The sequence below is a fragment of the Phragmites australis genome, chromosome 3 (assembly GCF_958298935.1).
Source record: "Phragmites australis chromosome 3, lpPhrAust1.1, whole genome shotgun sequence".
In the NCBI taxonomy this organism is placed as follows: Eukaryota; Viridiplantae; Streptophyta; class Magnoliopsida; order Poales; family Poaceae; genus Phragmites; species Phragmites australis.
In genome coordinates, this window is record NC_084923.1 from 42,749,186 (window position 1) to 42,764,165 (window position 14,980).

The following is a 14,980-nucleotide window of genomic DNA, read 5'->3' on the forward strand; positions in this document are numbered from 1 at the left end:
TTTATCAAAAATAACTCATAGCTAAATTTTTTGGTTCGGTTTTTAGCTCTAGAGAAACAGAAACTCAAAAAACCGAACCGCGCATGCCCTTAGTGTCTACTTTTACACCCGCTCTAGCAACAACCTTAACCATTTTTAACTATATTTTCTTTATTTTATTTTTTATTATTTTTTTTTCTGTTCTCATTTCTTTTATTTTTTTCTCATCTTCAATAGCTTCTCTTCGAAGGGCAGAGAGAATCCTGTTTTAGAGGAAATGATCTTAAAATTCTCTTCGTGATGAAAATCGTGAAGAAAAACTATTAAAATACTGAAGAAAATAAAAATCACTTTACAAAGAAATTCTCATTCACGAAGGGAATTTCTTGGGATGCCCTTACTATTGTTCCGCCTAAGAATAGCTCCAAGGGATTCCCTTTAGAGGTTAGATTCCCGTCGTGAAGGGATTTTCGTTCTTTTCGGCGTTTCAACGGTTTCCTTCACGGTTCCCGTCATGATGGGATTCTAAGTGTCATTTCCTTCAGGACAGGATTCACCTCGAAGGGAAGCTGTTAAAGATGAGAGAAAATAAAGGGAATGAGAACGAGAAAGAAAATCGGGAAGGGAACAAAATAAAGGGAATATGGTTGGAGATGGTCTAAGACTAACCCCAAAAGATTACCTTCATGAGCTAGATTCCTGTTGTGAAGAGATTTTTGTTCCTTTCAGCATTCCAACAGTTTCCCTTTACAGTTTCCGTTACGAAAAGATTCTCAGGTTCATTCACTTTATAACAGCATTCTCTTCTTTACTTTTAAGATTTCATTTGAAGTGAAATTGTTGGAGATAAGAGAATGAGAATATGATTGGAGATGGTTTTAGAGGGCGAGTCAGAGAGCGCCCATCGCTTCTTTCTTCGTTTCTCCTCCTCGCTAAATCGAGGGTTAAATCGCTGCAGCCTGCAGGGAAAAGCGAGCAAGTGAAGGCCACAAGAAGCAGCACAGCTGAGAGAGACGGAGTCAGATCGTACCTCTCTGTTTCTGTGTGCTTGTGTGAGAGAGAGGGTGGAGATGACGGGGAGGCGGCGGCTTCTGCTTGCTCTCTTGGGACTCTTGCAGCTCTTTCGTCTTCCTCCCGCAGGTGAGGGTCTCCCTGTCCATGGTTCTATCTGTTCGGCTGAGCTGTGTTCTTGCCGAAGCTCTTGAAAGCCTTTTCCTTTTATTTCTATTTTCTTATATTTGGGAATTTGAGTTCAACTACTCGAGCTATTGGTTGCCAATCACAAAATCCAGGCTAAAAGAGAAATTCAGCGTAACTCGAGCTGTTGATTGCCGATTGCAAACTATGTAGCTTCCAAGTTCTTTAGCTCGATCTCTTTTTGTGCTCTGCGTCCTCCTTTCCCCACAACAAGCTACTGGTTCTCTGTGACGACTCGAGATGGTTTTCGTCGTTGTCTGATAGCGAAAGGAACAGAACCCGTGTAGAACAGAACCGTGTTTGCATCTGCTGGAGTTTTCTGAACCACACGGAAATTGATCCTACCGTCGACATGGTCGTCATGCTGCCATCATGCGACGCTGATATGTAGCGTTGTGCGCTGATCCGGTGAGACGGTGACACCTAGAGCTACCAACGTGCAGCTTGCCAGTTTGTCAGATGCTTTAGGCCATTTTGAGCTTTGACATGTTTTATCTAGGACTTCGCTTTCGACATGTGAAGTTTGGAATTTGAGCCTATGATTTACGTCAATTGGTTGCGACTAAACTCAGTTTATAAATAGAAAAGAAAGGTCTTTACCATCGTTGTGCACTGGATTGCTGCATTCTCCTAGTTGTTTTGTGTTCCAGTTAGGACTGGTTAGCTTAGGTGTGTAGGAATTTCATAAGAACGCGAAGCTTTTCTTGAAACCATGTAAATTTCTAGTGTCCTTAACAAGTGTACTACTATATCTCAAAAAAAAAAAAGTGTACTGCTAGTAAGTCACAGAGCATCTGCTGTGCATGTTGTCAGCTACATATAATATAAGTGCAAAGTACGCTAACGCACGTGCCTGCAGCGCCGCAGTCCTTCGTCGGCATCAACTACGGCAACGTGGCCGACAACCTCCCGCCGCCGTCGGCCACCGCGCGCCTCCTGCAGTCCACGACCATCTCCAAGGTGCGCCTCTACGGGACCGACCCGACCATCGTCTCCGCTTTAGCCGGCACGGGCATCTCCCTCCTCCTCGGCGCCGCCAACGGCGACATCGCCAACCTCGCGTCCTCGCCCGCCGCGGCCGCCGCCTGGGTCGCCGCGCACCTCCCGGCTTCCGCCTCGGGGCCGTCCATCACCGCCGTCTCCGTCGGCAACGAGGTCCTCTTTGGCGATGCCACGCTCGGCTCGCAGCTCGTCCCGGCCATGCAGAACCTGTACGACGCGATGCCGCCCAACTCCAGCATCAAGGTCTCCACCGTGAACGCCATGGACGTGCTCGCGCAATCTGATCCTCCGTCCTCCGGCGCGTTCAAGCCGGAGCTCGCCTCGGCGCTCGACCCGCTTCTGGCCTTCCTGAGCAAGACCGGCTCGCCGTTCCTGATCAACCCCTACCCGTACTTCGCGTACGTCAGCGACCCGCGCCCGGAGACGCTGGCCTTCTGCCTGTTCCAGCCCAACGCCGGGCGGCCGGACGCCGGGTCCGGGCTCACGTACACCAACATGTTCGACGCGCAGCTGGACGCCGTGCGCGCGGCGCTGGACGCCAAGGGGTACAAGGACGTGGAGATCGTCGTGGCCGAGACTGGGTGGCCGCACAAGGGCGACCCCGACGAGTCCGGCGCCACGGTGGAGAACGCGCGCGCGTTCGTGTCCGGCCTCGTGTCCCACCTCCGGTCCTTGGCCGGCACGCCGCGCGTGCCCGGCAAGTCCGTGGACACGTACATATTCGCCATGTACGACGAGGACCTCAAGCCCGGCAAGGCGTCGGAGCGGTACTTCGGGCTGTTCCAGACCAACCTCACCGAGACGTACCCGACGGGGCTGCTCAGGAACGGCACGGCTGGGTTGGGGCCGGCCATGGCGCCGGCTCCATCGCCGACGCCAGCGCAAATGCCAACGCCAGGGCAGCAGCCACAGGTGCTGTGACATCACTTGATGTTGTCCTCTTCTTGGTTTAAGTTTATTCACTTCTTCTGAACATCTGGGTTCTGATGGAGCTCTTGCTTCCGTTGGTGCAGGTGACTCCGGCGCAGCCAGGCTCGACGGCAGCGGCAGGGCCTTCCGGTCTGTGCACGCCGGGGACGGCGAGGGGGACCGCCGCCGGCTGCTCTCTTCCTAGTGCCGCTGAATCGTCTCGCCCTTTGGCAGTGCTCCCTATGATTCCTGGTTTCTGGTTCATAGCTTTGCAGATTTTAACATGGCCTTTTTCTTTATACTTTTTCTAGCCAATTCATTGTGGCGCCTTTTATTTTTTATTATTTTTGCGTGGCGCAATTTGTATTCCTGGTGGCTGGTGCGTCGTACTCCCGTCTTGTATCTCGTCAAGAAATGAGCATAATTCCCATGGTTTCATGGCTGGAAATTTGATCATATTGTTAAAGAACAGTCAGCCGAAAAGATGCACCCAACAAAGCAAGCATCCACATCAATGACAATACAATGAGATGCACATCGTTAAAGAATGGTCAGCTGAAGACACACAAGTAGTTTTGTTGGCATATAAATATACCAACCAAAAGGAACCATGTGTAAACAAAACACACACCGAGCAAGGACAACAGAAACAACAATGGCAGACCCAATCCAGTGCTCCAACAGAGACCAAAAACGGCTACAACTCTCAACATACCACCATCTTCACAACTCTTAACATGCCAACATCTTCAAACAAGGCAAGCAAAGGCGGCGTCCAACAAACAAACAAGCACAGAATAGCAGCCATCATCAGATGTAATCAGATTTACGCTCCAGAGTGTGAAACTGGTGACGTGATGAATTGCCCTTCCTTGAAGCTATGGATGTACTGCTGAGGCAAAGCATGCTCCACCTGTAACATAAAAGCTGAAGTTAGGTGCAAAGAGTTTTAACACGTTTACAGAAACAGAGATATGTGATATGTCAACCAATCCCAAGTTACCGACTAAAGGAGTGACAGAATCTAGGATGCTAATAAAATAGGAAGAGGAAGTCTGACATCATAACTGCTAACTACATTGCCCAGTTAAAATGCTATGCATGTGTACCAAGATGTCACATAATATGAGAAACTATACTGGTACAGGGGCAAAGAAGAATGTAGACAAATGTTAAAGAAAAGGAAACATATTCTGGCATCTTAAAACTTGCATCTAAAACAACAACAACAACAACGAAGCCTTTGTCCCAAGCAAGTTGGGGTAGGCTAGAGATGAAACCCACAATATCCAACTAAAAAGACGACGATAAAACAATAATCAATAAAGGTACTTGTAATAGTAAACTTGCATCTAAAACAAACTTCCAAAATCAAATCAGAATGTGGCAATGAACTGTCATCTACTCTGTTTCTGCATAATCAGGAACTCGCAATAATATACCATCAGTATTTGTACATCAGTGTTCTATGGGCCTAAAAGCTTTCCAAAATGTAGCATGTTACCAAATTTCTTCCCCTTTTTTAATCATTTGACACTACAATAAGTTAACTATGTCAGTATTATACACTGAAAGGAAAAAAAAGTTAAGATCACATCTTACCCAATCGCCATCAGTGACACCACTTGGAACCATCACATTAATTTCACTAGATTTAGCTGAAGTAATTGAAGCTCCCAGCGAATCTTTGCTTAAGTATAGCTGACACCCAGATGTGTTGTCGATTGATATTGTTGGTGCTGTACCCTGAAAGTATAAGTAGGAAAAAAATAACAAAATTTACATTCAAATAGTGAACTTATGTAGCGGATGTCAGTTATACTAAAGAGAATGAAAAACTATAGGGCAATTCTACCTGTTGGAATTTTTAAACATAACAAAATTCAAAAGGAAAGGAAATAAAGTTTATAATCAAGGTTTTCAGGAGCATGTGAGTGCTCAGATTTGAAGGACTCATTGAAGCAAGGAAGCAATCAAATCATAATACAAGAAGCTATTTTAAAGCATATAAGTGGGCAGAGAAATTAGAGATCATACATAGGGCCACAACCATATCATATATTCTCCCTACAATAGACTGACTAGATGTCTTCCTGCAAGAATAACAGTGCAGAAAATGCAGAAAACAAGATCCCAGGCAATGAATACTAAAATATTCAGAACCAGAGAGCTGTCTGTAAGGGACAATTACAAGAAACCATTTTTACACCTAGGTAAGTTAAAATACATTCACAAATATAAATATAAACATTATAAACATTGAATACCTGACATTGGACCTCAACACCATTGCAGTTGACAACCTCAAAAGCTGCAACAACATCCTGAAACACATGGTAGCTAAGTTTATTGTTACTACGATGATACAATAAATTAGTTCGAGGACCTCTTGTCCCAGAACAGCTTACACTAACCTTGAAAACGATTCCAAATTTGGTGCATTTGTCAACAGTTATATTATTAACCTTGCCTACAAAAAAGTATATAATTGCTGTGACCAAAACATAGAGAAGAGTGTACATCCAAACTAAGATACACATTACCATTTACTTGAAGGAGAGAATCCTTGCATCCATATACATAGACGGATTGTCTGGAATCACAGTCATCAATAGCAAGGTTCTTCTTACCAACCTGATTCTCGACCACCCATCTGCCATTAGTCACACAGGATGGAACACATATCAACAGGCGGGCATCATATGGTAACACGTTAGTACATTATTATATCAAGTGTAACAGAAGTTGGAATGATGTATTGTTTATGCCTAGTTATAGCTTAGGACAACAACAATAACAACAAAGCATTTGTCCCAAGCAAGTTGGGGTAGGCCTTTGCCATTTTTTATCATTATTGTATTTAACTATTTAAGAATGCCGTAATCATTCTAGAAGATCATAAGACATGCACAATCGCCTCATGCCTAGTATGCAAGCTGGACAGGTAAGCTGTGGTTGCTTGAATGCAAAAGTACAAGCTGGCTGACCGAGGTGAACCCATCTTGTCCAAACTCAGAACACGACCATGAATTGCAAGTGAGGGTTGCTTGAGATGATGATAAGATGGTGTTGGGTTGGTTGGATGTGTGATGCAAATAGAGGACGTATGAGGTGAAAAGGAAACTAAGAGACCTATTTGTCTACTCTACCTTAATAACCTTAATCACCATTAATAATCCTTAATCCATCTTGTTCCATCCTTAAATCCTTGACACACGCAAATAAATCATCAAATCAAGTCATTACGCAGTGCTGAAAACTAACTCCTTAATTTTAGCTTCCCTTCCTGGTTCCTGGTTCTTCCTATGCCCAAAGGCCAAAGTCCCAGTCGCGCACATTTTGTGCCAACTCGCTACTCTCACACAAAAATGCCATGCCAACCTGAGGGGTTGGGGATACATATTTATAGGCCCATGGCCAGCCAAGTATATGCCAAGATGCTAGTCTAAGATGCTGTCCTAGATGTTGTCCTCTAGTCTAAGATGCTGTTCTAGATGCTGTCCTAAAGCATATGGGCAGCAAGACCACCACCATGTGGCAGCCCCACAAAGACCATGCAGCAGCCCCACAAAGACCATGTGCTGCACAAGGACTTATCCCATCATTCTCCCCCTAAGTCTTGTGCGTCGTCTTGTGGGAAGATTGAACCATCCCGGTCCTGGAGCAGAGCTCAAGGAACTTGAGCCTCCCAAGAGGCTTGGTGAGCAGGTCCGCAAGCTGATCCTTGGTGTTGATGTAGCTCGCCTTGATGCTCCCTTCCTCCAAACAGCCTCGGATGAAGTGGTACCTCACCCGGATGTGCTTGCTCCGGTCATGGAAAACGGGGTTCTTTGCCAGGGCTAGAGCGGACTTGCTGTCCACCCTGAGCTCCACCGCTCTAGTGTCTCTGCCGAGGAGATCACCAAGCAGTCGAGCGAGCCAGAGCGCCTGAGTCGAAGCGGTGGAGGCCGCTATGTACTCGGCCTCGCAGCTGGACAGGGCCACCACCTGCTGCTTGACCGACTGCCAGCTAACGAGGCACTTGCCGAGGAAGAAGAGGATCCCGCTCGTGCTCTTGCTGGTGTCGATGTCGCCGGCGTGGTCACTGTCGCTGTACCCGACGAAGTGTGCCGCCCCAGGGCACCTAGGGTAGTAGAGGCCGTGGTCGAGAGTCCCCGCAACGTAGCGGATGATCCTCTTCACAGCCTGCTGGTGCTCCGTCGTCGGTCGCTGCATGAACCGACTAACGTAGCCGACGGAGAATGCCAAGTCCGGCCGTGTGTGGGCGAGGTAGCGAAGGCTCCCCACAAGACGCCGGTACTGCGTAGCGTCCACCTCCTCCGTCGTGCTGTCGCGGCTCAGCTTCAGCCTCTCCTCCATCGGAGTGAGAGCTGGGTTGCAGTCGGTGAGCCCAGCTAGCTCAACGACGCGCTTGGCGTAGGCGGTCTGTCGAAGCGTGATCCCGGAGTCATCCTGGTGCACCTCGATCCCCAGGTAGAAGGAGAGAGGTCCCAGGTCACTCATCTGGAAGGTGGCCTTCATCTCTTCCTTGAATGCCGCCACCTCCGCATCCTTGGTGCCGGTGATCACCAAGTCGTCGACGTAGACACCCACCAGCAGAGCAGTTCCTCCACTGCCCCGTCGGTAGATGGCCGCCTCGTGCGGGCTTTGCTCGAAGCCCATCCCTTTTAGCGTGGAATCCAACTTGGCATTCCACGCCCTCGGTGCCTGCCGCAAGCCATAGAGGGCCTTGCGCAAGCGGAGCACCTTGCCCTCCTTGCCGGGGATCGTAAATCCCGGCGGCTGGTGCACGTAGACCTCCTCCTTCAAGTCGCCGTTAAGGAACGCCGACTTGACGTCCATGTGATGAACACGCCAGCCCTCCTGGGCAGCTAGCGCAAGGAGGAGTCGCACGGACTCCATCCGTGCCACGGGAGCGAAGGCGTCGTCGAAGTCGACCCCCTCCTGCTGCACGAAACCTCGTGCCACCAAGCGAGCCTTGTGCTTGACGATGGCGCCGGCTTCATCCCTCTTCAGCTTGAACACCCACTTAAGGGTGATCGCTCGGTGACCACGAGGGAGGTCAGCAAGCTCCCAGGTGCGGTTCTTCTCAACCGCATCCATCTCCAACTGCATCGCGGCGTGCCATGCCGCGTGTCTCTCGGCCTCTGCAAACGACCGAGGCTCGCCGTCGTCACACGCAAGGTGCAACTGCGCCTCCAGATCGTGAGGCACCAGTCCCGGCACCGGCTGGTCGCCGAGAAGGTTCTCCATCGTATGGTACCGCAACGGCTCGCCGTCGTGGTACGCGTCGATGCGCTCCTCGTCGTGAGAGAGCGGAGTAGCGAGCTCAACCGGGCTGTGCTCGACACGAGCTGGTGTTGGAGTAGACGTGCCCGGAGAGGTGCCTGTCGGTGCTGGAGTGCGTGGCGTTGCCAGCTGTGGTGGAGCCGGCGAAGAACTCATCGCAGCCGAGGTCCTGGCCGGAGAACGTGGTGCTGTCGAAGTAGCAGGCGCCGGTGTCGGTGGAGGCTCAGGGACTGGGGTAGACACGCTCGTCGAAGAAGAGCTGCCTACTCCCCCAGCTCCCTCGAAGTGGACGTACTCGACAGTGAAGTCGTCGTACGTCGGAGCCGATCTGTCGTCCATCGCCTTGTCCCACGCCCATCCTCGCCCTTCGTTGAACACAACGTCGCGCGCCGTGTGCACACGCTGTGTCTTCGGGTCGAGGATGCGGTAGGCCTTCGAGCCCTCCACGTAGCCGATGAACACTCCCGGAGTGCTCCTGTCGTCGAGCTTGCTAATGTGGCCAAGCTCCTTGGCGAACGCGAGGCAGCCGAAGACCCGTAAGTGGGAGACCGCCGGCTTGCGCCCATGCCAAGCCTCGTACGGCGTCCTGCCGTCGAGCGCCTTGGTAGGCGAGCGGTTGAGGATGTAGACGGCCGTCACCACCGCCTCTCCCCAGAAGACAGCCGGCATCCCCCTCTGCTTGAGGAGGGCCCGAGCCATCCCCACAACCGTCTGGTTGCGCCGCTCGACGACGCCGTTCTGCTGCGGGCTGTACGGCGCGGAGTAGTGGCGATGAATACCCTTATCAGCGTAGTACGACGCGAATTCAGCCGCCGTGAATTCGCCGCCGTTGTCGGTGCGCAGCACGCGCAGCTTGCGGCCGCACTCCGCCTCCGCAGCAGCCTGCGCGCGCCTGATGGCGTCCGCAGCCTCTCCCTTGCTGCCGAGGAAAATCACCCACATGTAGCGGGAGAGGTCGTCGACGAGCAGCAGGAAGTAGCGTCGTCCTCCCGGTGTGGCCGGTGTCACCGGGCCACACAAGTCCCCGTGCACAAGCTCGAGCCTCTCCTTGGCTCGGAAGCTCGCCCGCTGGGGAAAGGGGAGTCGCCTCTGCTTCGTCAACACGCAGACGTCGCAGAGCTGCTCCACATGGTCGAGGCACGGCAGGCCTCACACCATCTCTGCGGCACTGAGCCGCTTCAGGGCCTCGAAGTGAAGGTGCCCGAAGCGCTCGTGCCACTGCCACGCCTCGTCGTCCCGACGAGCGGCGAGACAGAGGGGTTGTGCCACCTGCACGTTAAGGATGTAGAGTCGATTTGTGCCTCTGGTTACCTTGGCAAGAAGGCGACGACGGCGATCCCAAATCCTCATGACTCCATCCTCAACAACCACGCGCGAACCGTTCTCATCCAGCTGTCCCAAGCTGATGATAGAGTTCCTCAACGCGGGAATGTAGTAGACTCCGGTGAGCAGCCTGTGCTCACCAGACACGGCGGTGAAGATGACGGAACCGACGCCCTTGATCTCCACGCCGGAGGCATCCCCAAATTTGACGGAGCCTCGGACGCTAGAGTCAAGCTCGGTGAAGAACTCCCGTCGACCGGTCATGTGATGGGTGGCGCCGGTGTCGAGGCACCACCCGTCAGTCTTGTCGTTGCCGGAGCCGTCGCCGAGGAGGGCGTGTGCTTTTGGCTCGTCAAGGTGGAGGAGAGCCGCTGCGGCCGGTGCCGCTGGAGGTAGCTCTATGCTCGCATGAGCCATGAACAGAGCCGGCTCCTCCTCCTCCGCCTGTGCGACGTGGGCCTGGCCGCGTCGTGGCTGACGACAGTCCTTGGCCCAATGGCCAAGCCGGCCGCAGTTGCGGCAGGTGTCGTCTCGTGCCGGCTTGTGCTTGCCGGCGGCGCCGCCCTGGGCGCCTCCGCGGGCATCACCCTCGGCACGTCCTCGCGCCCCGACCTGGGCGTCTCTGCGCGCCTTGCGCGGCTTGCCACGCTTGCGGCCGCCTGTCGTGGAAGAAGGCTCCCCCTTCCTCCGGTCACCCTGGCAGGCATCCCACTGCTCCCGAGTGAGAAGGAGCTTCCCGCCAGTGGTGATGGGCCCCGAGAGAGATTGTGGCTCATCGCTGTCGACGACCTTGAGGCGACCTATCGCCTCCTCGATCGACATCGTGGAGAGATCCAGCAGAGACTCGATCGAGCGAGCCATCTGCTTGTACTTCTCGGGGACGCAACGGAAGAGCTTTTCGACAGCTCTCTCCTCGCCGTAGGTGTCATCGCCGAACTGCACCATCTTCTGCAACAGAGTGTTGAGACGGAGAGCAAAGTCATCAACGTCCTCACCTGGCTTGAAGGCCAGGTTCTCCCACTCCTTGCGAAGTGCCTGCAGTGTGGACTTGCGGGCGCGGTCGCTGCCGATGCGTGCCGCAGCGATGGCGTCCCAAGCCTCCTTGGCAGTCCGCTTATTGGTAAGCGAGAACTGCATCTCGGACGGGACTGCTGTGATGAGGGCATCCAGCGCCCGTCGATCCTGGTCGTAGTCGACGTCGCCGTACCGGACTGCCTCCCACATGTGCCGCACCTGGAGCTTTACCCTCATCACCGCAGCCCACTCGACGTAGTTGTCTTAGTGAGGGTAGGCCACCCACCGCCGGGGCCGACATCCCTGACAACAGCCTGGAACCCGTGGTGACCACGGTACCGATCCGGGGAGAGAGAGCCACGCCGCCTGTAAAGGCCGCGCTCTCCATCGACCCGTCCGCCACCGTTGCCGTGCGCGCCTCCTCCAGGAGCGCCGCCGGCGCGTCCGCGCCTGTCTGGGCTGCCGCCCCGCTCGTGGGCGTGCGCCGCTGCCCACTGTGCCGCCCGCTCTCGCGCTGCCTCTGCCTCCGGCAGCTCGAGGTCCGCGTCGGCGCTGTCGTCAGCAGAAATGGAGCTGCCGGTGCTGCCGCGCAGAGCCTCGACCTCCGCTGCCGCCGCACGCGCTGCAACCGCCGCCGCCGCTGCTTCTGCCTCCGCTCTGGCTGCTACTAGCTCCGCCGCTGCCAGCCTCGACGCCCTTGCCGCCGCCGCAGCGGTCTCTGCCGCCGCTCGCTCACGTTCCTCTGACGCGGCAAGTTCGGCCTCCTGCCGACGCCGCGTGCTCGAGGCGACCGAGCGCTGAGACTGCCCTGCGGACATGACGCGCTACCGGGGGAGGGCTGCTGCGTGGGGAGAGGGCTGCTTCAGACGAGCTACTGCTGCTCTGCGCAGAGGGAGAGGGGTGAGCAGGAGCAACCGGGGCTGCTGCTGCTCTTAGCTAGGGCTGCTGCGAGGCTGAGGGGGGAGATGAGCAGGAGATGCTCAGGCTACAGGATAAACAGGCTCTGATACCAGTTGTTAGTCGCTGAATTCTTACTCTTGGTAGTAGCTGAATTCTTACTCTCATCGAGAGAGGATGACACTAGGAGTTGGGACAATTTTTCCTTTATTTCTCACACAAAAATGCCATGCCAACCTGAGGGGTTGGGGATACATATTTATAGGCTCATGGCCAGCCAAGCATATGCCAAGATGCTAGTCTAAGATGCTAGTTTAAGATGCTGTCCTAGATGCTGTCCTATAGTCTAAGATGCTAGTCTAAGATGTTATCCTAGATGCTGTCCTCTAGTCTAAGATGCTGTCCTAGATGCTGTCCTAGTGTCCTAGATGCTGTCCTAAAGCATATGGGCAGCAAGACCACCACCATGTGGCAGCCCCACAAAGACCATGCAGCAGCCCCACAAAGACCATGTGCTGCACAAGGACTTATCCCATCAGCTACAGCAACCCAGCAAACAAAACAATTGGTCACCCAAATATTCAACATGGTTGGGCCTGATTGGTGTTGTTACAGGCTGCCAATCATCAAACCCATAATATACCAGCAGACCAACTAATCTAGTGCCTTAGATAATATGTTAGATGGTGTACGATTTTAAGAACCACAGCGAAACTCACTTGCGTCCCATCTGAAGCTCCATTTTTGGGGGTCCAGACTTGAAGGAGAATGACCCTGCACGAGAAGTCTTCTCAGGAGCTGCAGCAGGAGCAGCAGCAGTGCTGCTGACAACACCGCTTCTAGCAGCACGGTTTTTAGTCTTCATGTCATCAGTAACCTTTCGTAACCCTGTGCAACAATAATGTGGCTCAATGCGTCTGTTATTCAGATATGGAAGTAAAATAATAAATCCTCGCATCCTAGAAAAACCATGTTTTCCCATCTACCTGAAGTCACAGGTTTTGAACTAATCTCTTGAAAAACAGCTGACATCCCTTCTTTAGGCTGTGAAGATTTTGGAGACTTCTCTGTGCTAAAAAGAGGCGCTGAAGGAGGAGCTGGTGGAGGGGGAGCCTTAACCGCTGGTGCTTTAGGTGTTGGGGCAGCAGCCTTCGGTTGGGAAACAAGGGAACCTCCAGCAGGACCCCAGACAGGACCAAGAGGGTAATATTTCTTAACATAATCCCGCAGACCAGGTATGTATAGATCCTTCAAAGCTTTAGCCCACTCAACATGATCAGGGTCTTTGTTCCTGTACTCCACAAGAACCTATGAGGAAAAAAATGATGTATATGCTTCATCAACCTACTCAGTATGAGGAAGCAGTTGCTTCATAGTGATAGTAGAACTAAAATTTTCAGCTGAATTGCTAATTAATTGGTAATCGGAGCAGACGAGAGAAGTTAAGTCAAATAATCTTTCTAGAGACGCACTTATAGAAGGATAGTCGTCTTTTGTTTGCATATGCCTCCTTTCTTTTCAATTTGACGCTATTGACTTTTTGCAGTGTTTGAGACATAATACTTCCGTAAATTTATCTCGATATATACTGATAAAATTATACTTCGTGACCACATTTCTGAAGACAAATATAGTGATATTAATTTCATAAGTCAATCGTGATAATTTTAAACATATTAATGGTCAAACTTAATTTGGCACTGATTCTAGGACATCAAATAAAAAAAAGGAAGGAGTAAATGTATTTATAGAGTTGCATTTCTCTGTTTCAGAATGGCATATTTATTATTGTGTTTCTTTGCAGCAGTAAATACTACTTTTTTTCCTCTAAATTAATGGCTGATAAACAAAAAGGTTTCATATCTATTGTAGCTAGAACTACTTTGTTTTCTTTGAATTCTTGTTGCAGAAATATTGCCCGAAACGGTATTGCGTTACTCAATGTCATTTGGGGTATCTGTAATAAAACTGCATCAAATCCCATTTCTCAAAAACAAAATTGATTAGCTGCTACCATAAACTTCTAGTAACAAAATGGAACGCCAAAGCTGAAGATAATCGCAGCAGGCACTATGTCTCACTAATCTAATACGAGCCCATCAGAAAGGAATAACCTTGAAGCGTTGTGATAGTCTTTTTTTTAATGTGCACCTAATTGCAACTATAAGCATAGATGTCCAAGGTATAGTAGAGCAATAATATAAAATGGTCATAAAAAAGCATACCTTGTTATTATAGAACTCAGCCATCTGCCAGCTTTCTTCAACATGTGCTGTTGGGAAGCTCATGCCTTACAGAGAGTACGAAGAAAAGGAAATCAGCGATATCACGTATCAGTTCGACAGGAGTAAATAGATTAAGCCAAAGGAACAACTTTACTAACCACAATCCTTCCCCAAAAATGCAACCCAAGCCAAAGCAGGGAGACTGTCAGCAATACTCTTTAAATGATTGAAATAGTCGGGCCTCCTTCCTTCGGTCATTGCAGTTGCTTTTGTGATAACATCACTGAGGGGCTTAAAGAAATCCTGTGCGTCAGCCATTGATGCAGGTTTCTGCATAAAGAAAGGAAAATTTTGCTCATTGATGTAACAAGAAGCATTGTTCAGATCCAACAATGCCTGCATAACTTGTAACCTGTATGCAAATAATCCTACAACAAGTTATTGTAGAGAAACCACTCGAACAGAATGATCTTAGCAAGCCCAATACTCTTGATCAGCAAAATCCGAAATTTCCTAAATGTGCCTCCGAATCTCAGCTCAATGGGTCATTTCACCGGAGTTTCACGCATCGGGTAGGCAATACAGCGAGAGATCTACGCGCCGAGCACATGCAACCCGACCAGATCGAGGTCGTCCGTCCGGTACCTGTAGCTGCTTGGCCTGGACGAGCAGGTCCTTGGCGACGGCGAAGGCCTCGGCGAGCACCTTGGTGGCGTCGAGCACTTTCCCACCGATCTTCTCGGCCGCGGCCGTGAGGCGGCCGACGGCCTCCGCGACGAACTCGTCGTAGGCCACGATGGCCGGATCCGACGCGGCCGGGACGTCGAGTTCGCGCGGCGCCGCCGCCGAGAGCGAGGCGCCGGAGGCAACGGCGGCCTCCAGGCGCGCCACCGCCGCCTCGAGCCGCTCCACGAGCGCCGTCTCCATCGCTGAATCAAACCCGCCTTGGGTTCTCGATTCCTCTCTCTTCTCCTCCGTGCGTGCGCTCCTCTGTCTCGTCCGTGCGTGCGCGTCTCTGGGACGCCGCTTCCAGCCGTGGCGGTTTTATAGCTCTGCGCCTTTCGGCTTGCGGTGCCGCTTCTTTTTTTCCCTTCTTTTTTTCTGCGGCGACAGGAAATTCCCGAGATGGTGTGGTCGATCGTTTT

General features: G+C 51.6%; 2 protein-coding genes across 2 annotated transcripts; one reads left to right on the top strand and one right to left on the bottom strand.

Annotated features, from left to right (window-relative positions):
• Window positions 1-824: 824 nt before the first annotated feature.
• LOC133913192 (glucan endo-1,3-beta-glucosidase 7-like) lies at window positions 825-3,543 on the top strand. The gene is made up of 3 exons (XM_062356264.1): window positions 825-1,119; window positions 2,036-3,090; window positions 3,192-3,543. Exons 1-3 carry the CDS (start codon window positions 1,050-1,052, stop codon window positions 3,396-3,398), a joined length of 1,332 nt encoding a protein of 443 aa, XP_062212248.1. The 5' UTR covers window positions 825-1,049; the 3' UTR covers window positions 3,399-3,543.
• Window positions 3,544-3,583: 40 nt separating this feature from the next.
• Window positions 3,584-14,980, bottom strand: LOC133913191 (cyclase-associated protein 1-like). Its single transcript, XM_062356262.1, has 10 exons — window positions 14,481-14,980; window positions 13,994-14,165; window positions 13,836-13,900; window positions 12,597-12,918; window positions 12,330-12,498; window positions 5,631-5,740; window positions 5,502-5,557; window positions 5,355-5,411; window positions 4,690-4,833; window positions 3,584-4,000 (listed from the first exon to the last, which is right to left on the bottom strand). Exons 1-10 carry the CDS (start codon window positions 14,760-14,762, stop codon window positions 3,914-3,916), a joined length of 1,464 nt encoding a protein of 487 aa, XP_062212246.1. The 5' UTR covers window positions 14,763-14,980; the 3' UTR covers window positions 3,584-3,913.

Bases quoted from the DNA above. Each gene is read 5' to 3' on its own strand.
- LOC133913191 (XM_062356262.1), bottom strand. From the start codon at position 14,762: ATGGAGACGGCGCTCGTGGAGCGGCTCGAGGCGGCGGTGGCGCGCCTG. The intron at 13,901-13,993 runs GTTAGTAAAGTT...ACTCTCTGTAAG, and splicing joins ATTTTTGGGGAAGGATTGTG to GCATGAGCTTCCCAACAGCA. The intron at 5,558-5,630 runs GTAATGTGTATC...ACTTTTTTGTAG, and splicing joins TTCTCTCCTTCAAGTAAATG to GCAAGGTTAATAATATAACT.
- LOC133913192 (XM_062356264.1), top strand. From the start codon at position 1,050: ATGACGGGGAGGCGGCGGCTTCTGCTTGCTCTCTTGGGACTCTTGCAG. The intron at 1,120-2,035 runs GTGAGGGTCTCC...ACGTGCCTGCAG, and splicing joins CTTTCGTCTTCCTCCCGCAG to CGCCGCAGTCCTTCGTCGGC. The intron at 3,091-3,191 runs GTGCTGTGACAT...CCGTTGGTGCAG, and splicing joins CGCCAGGGCAGCAGCCACAG to GTGACTCCGGCGCAGCCAGG.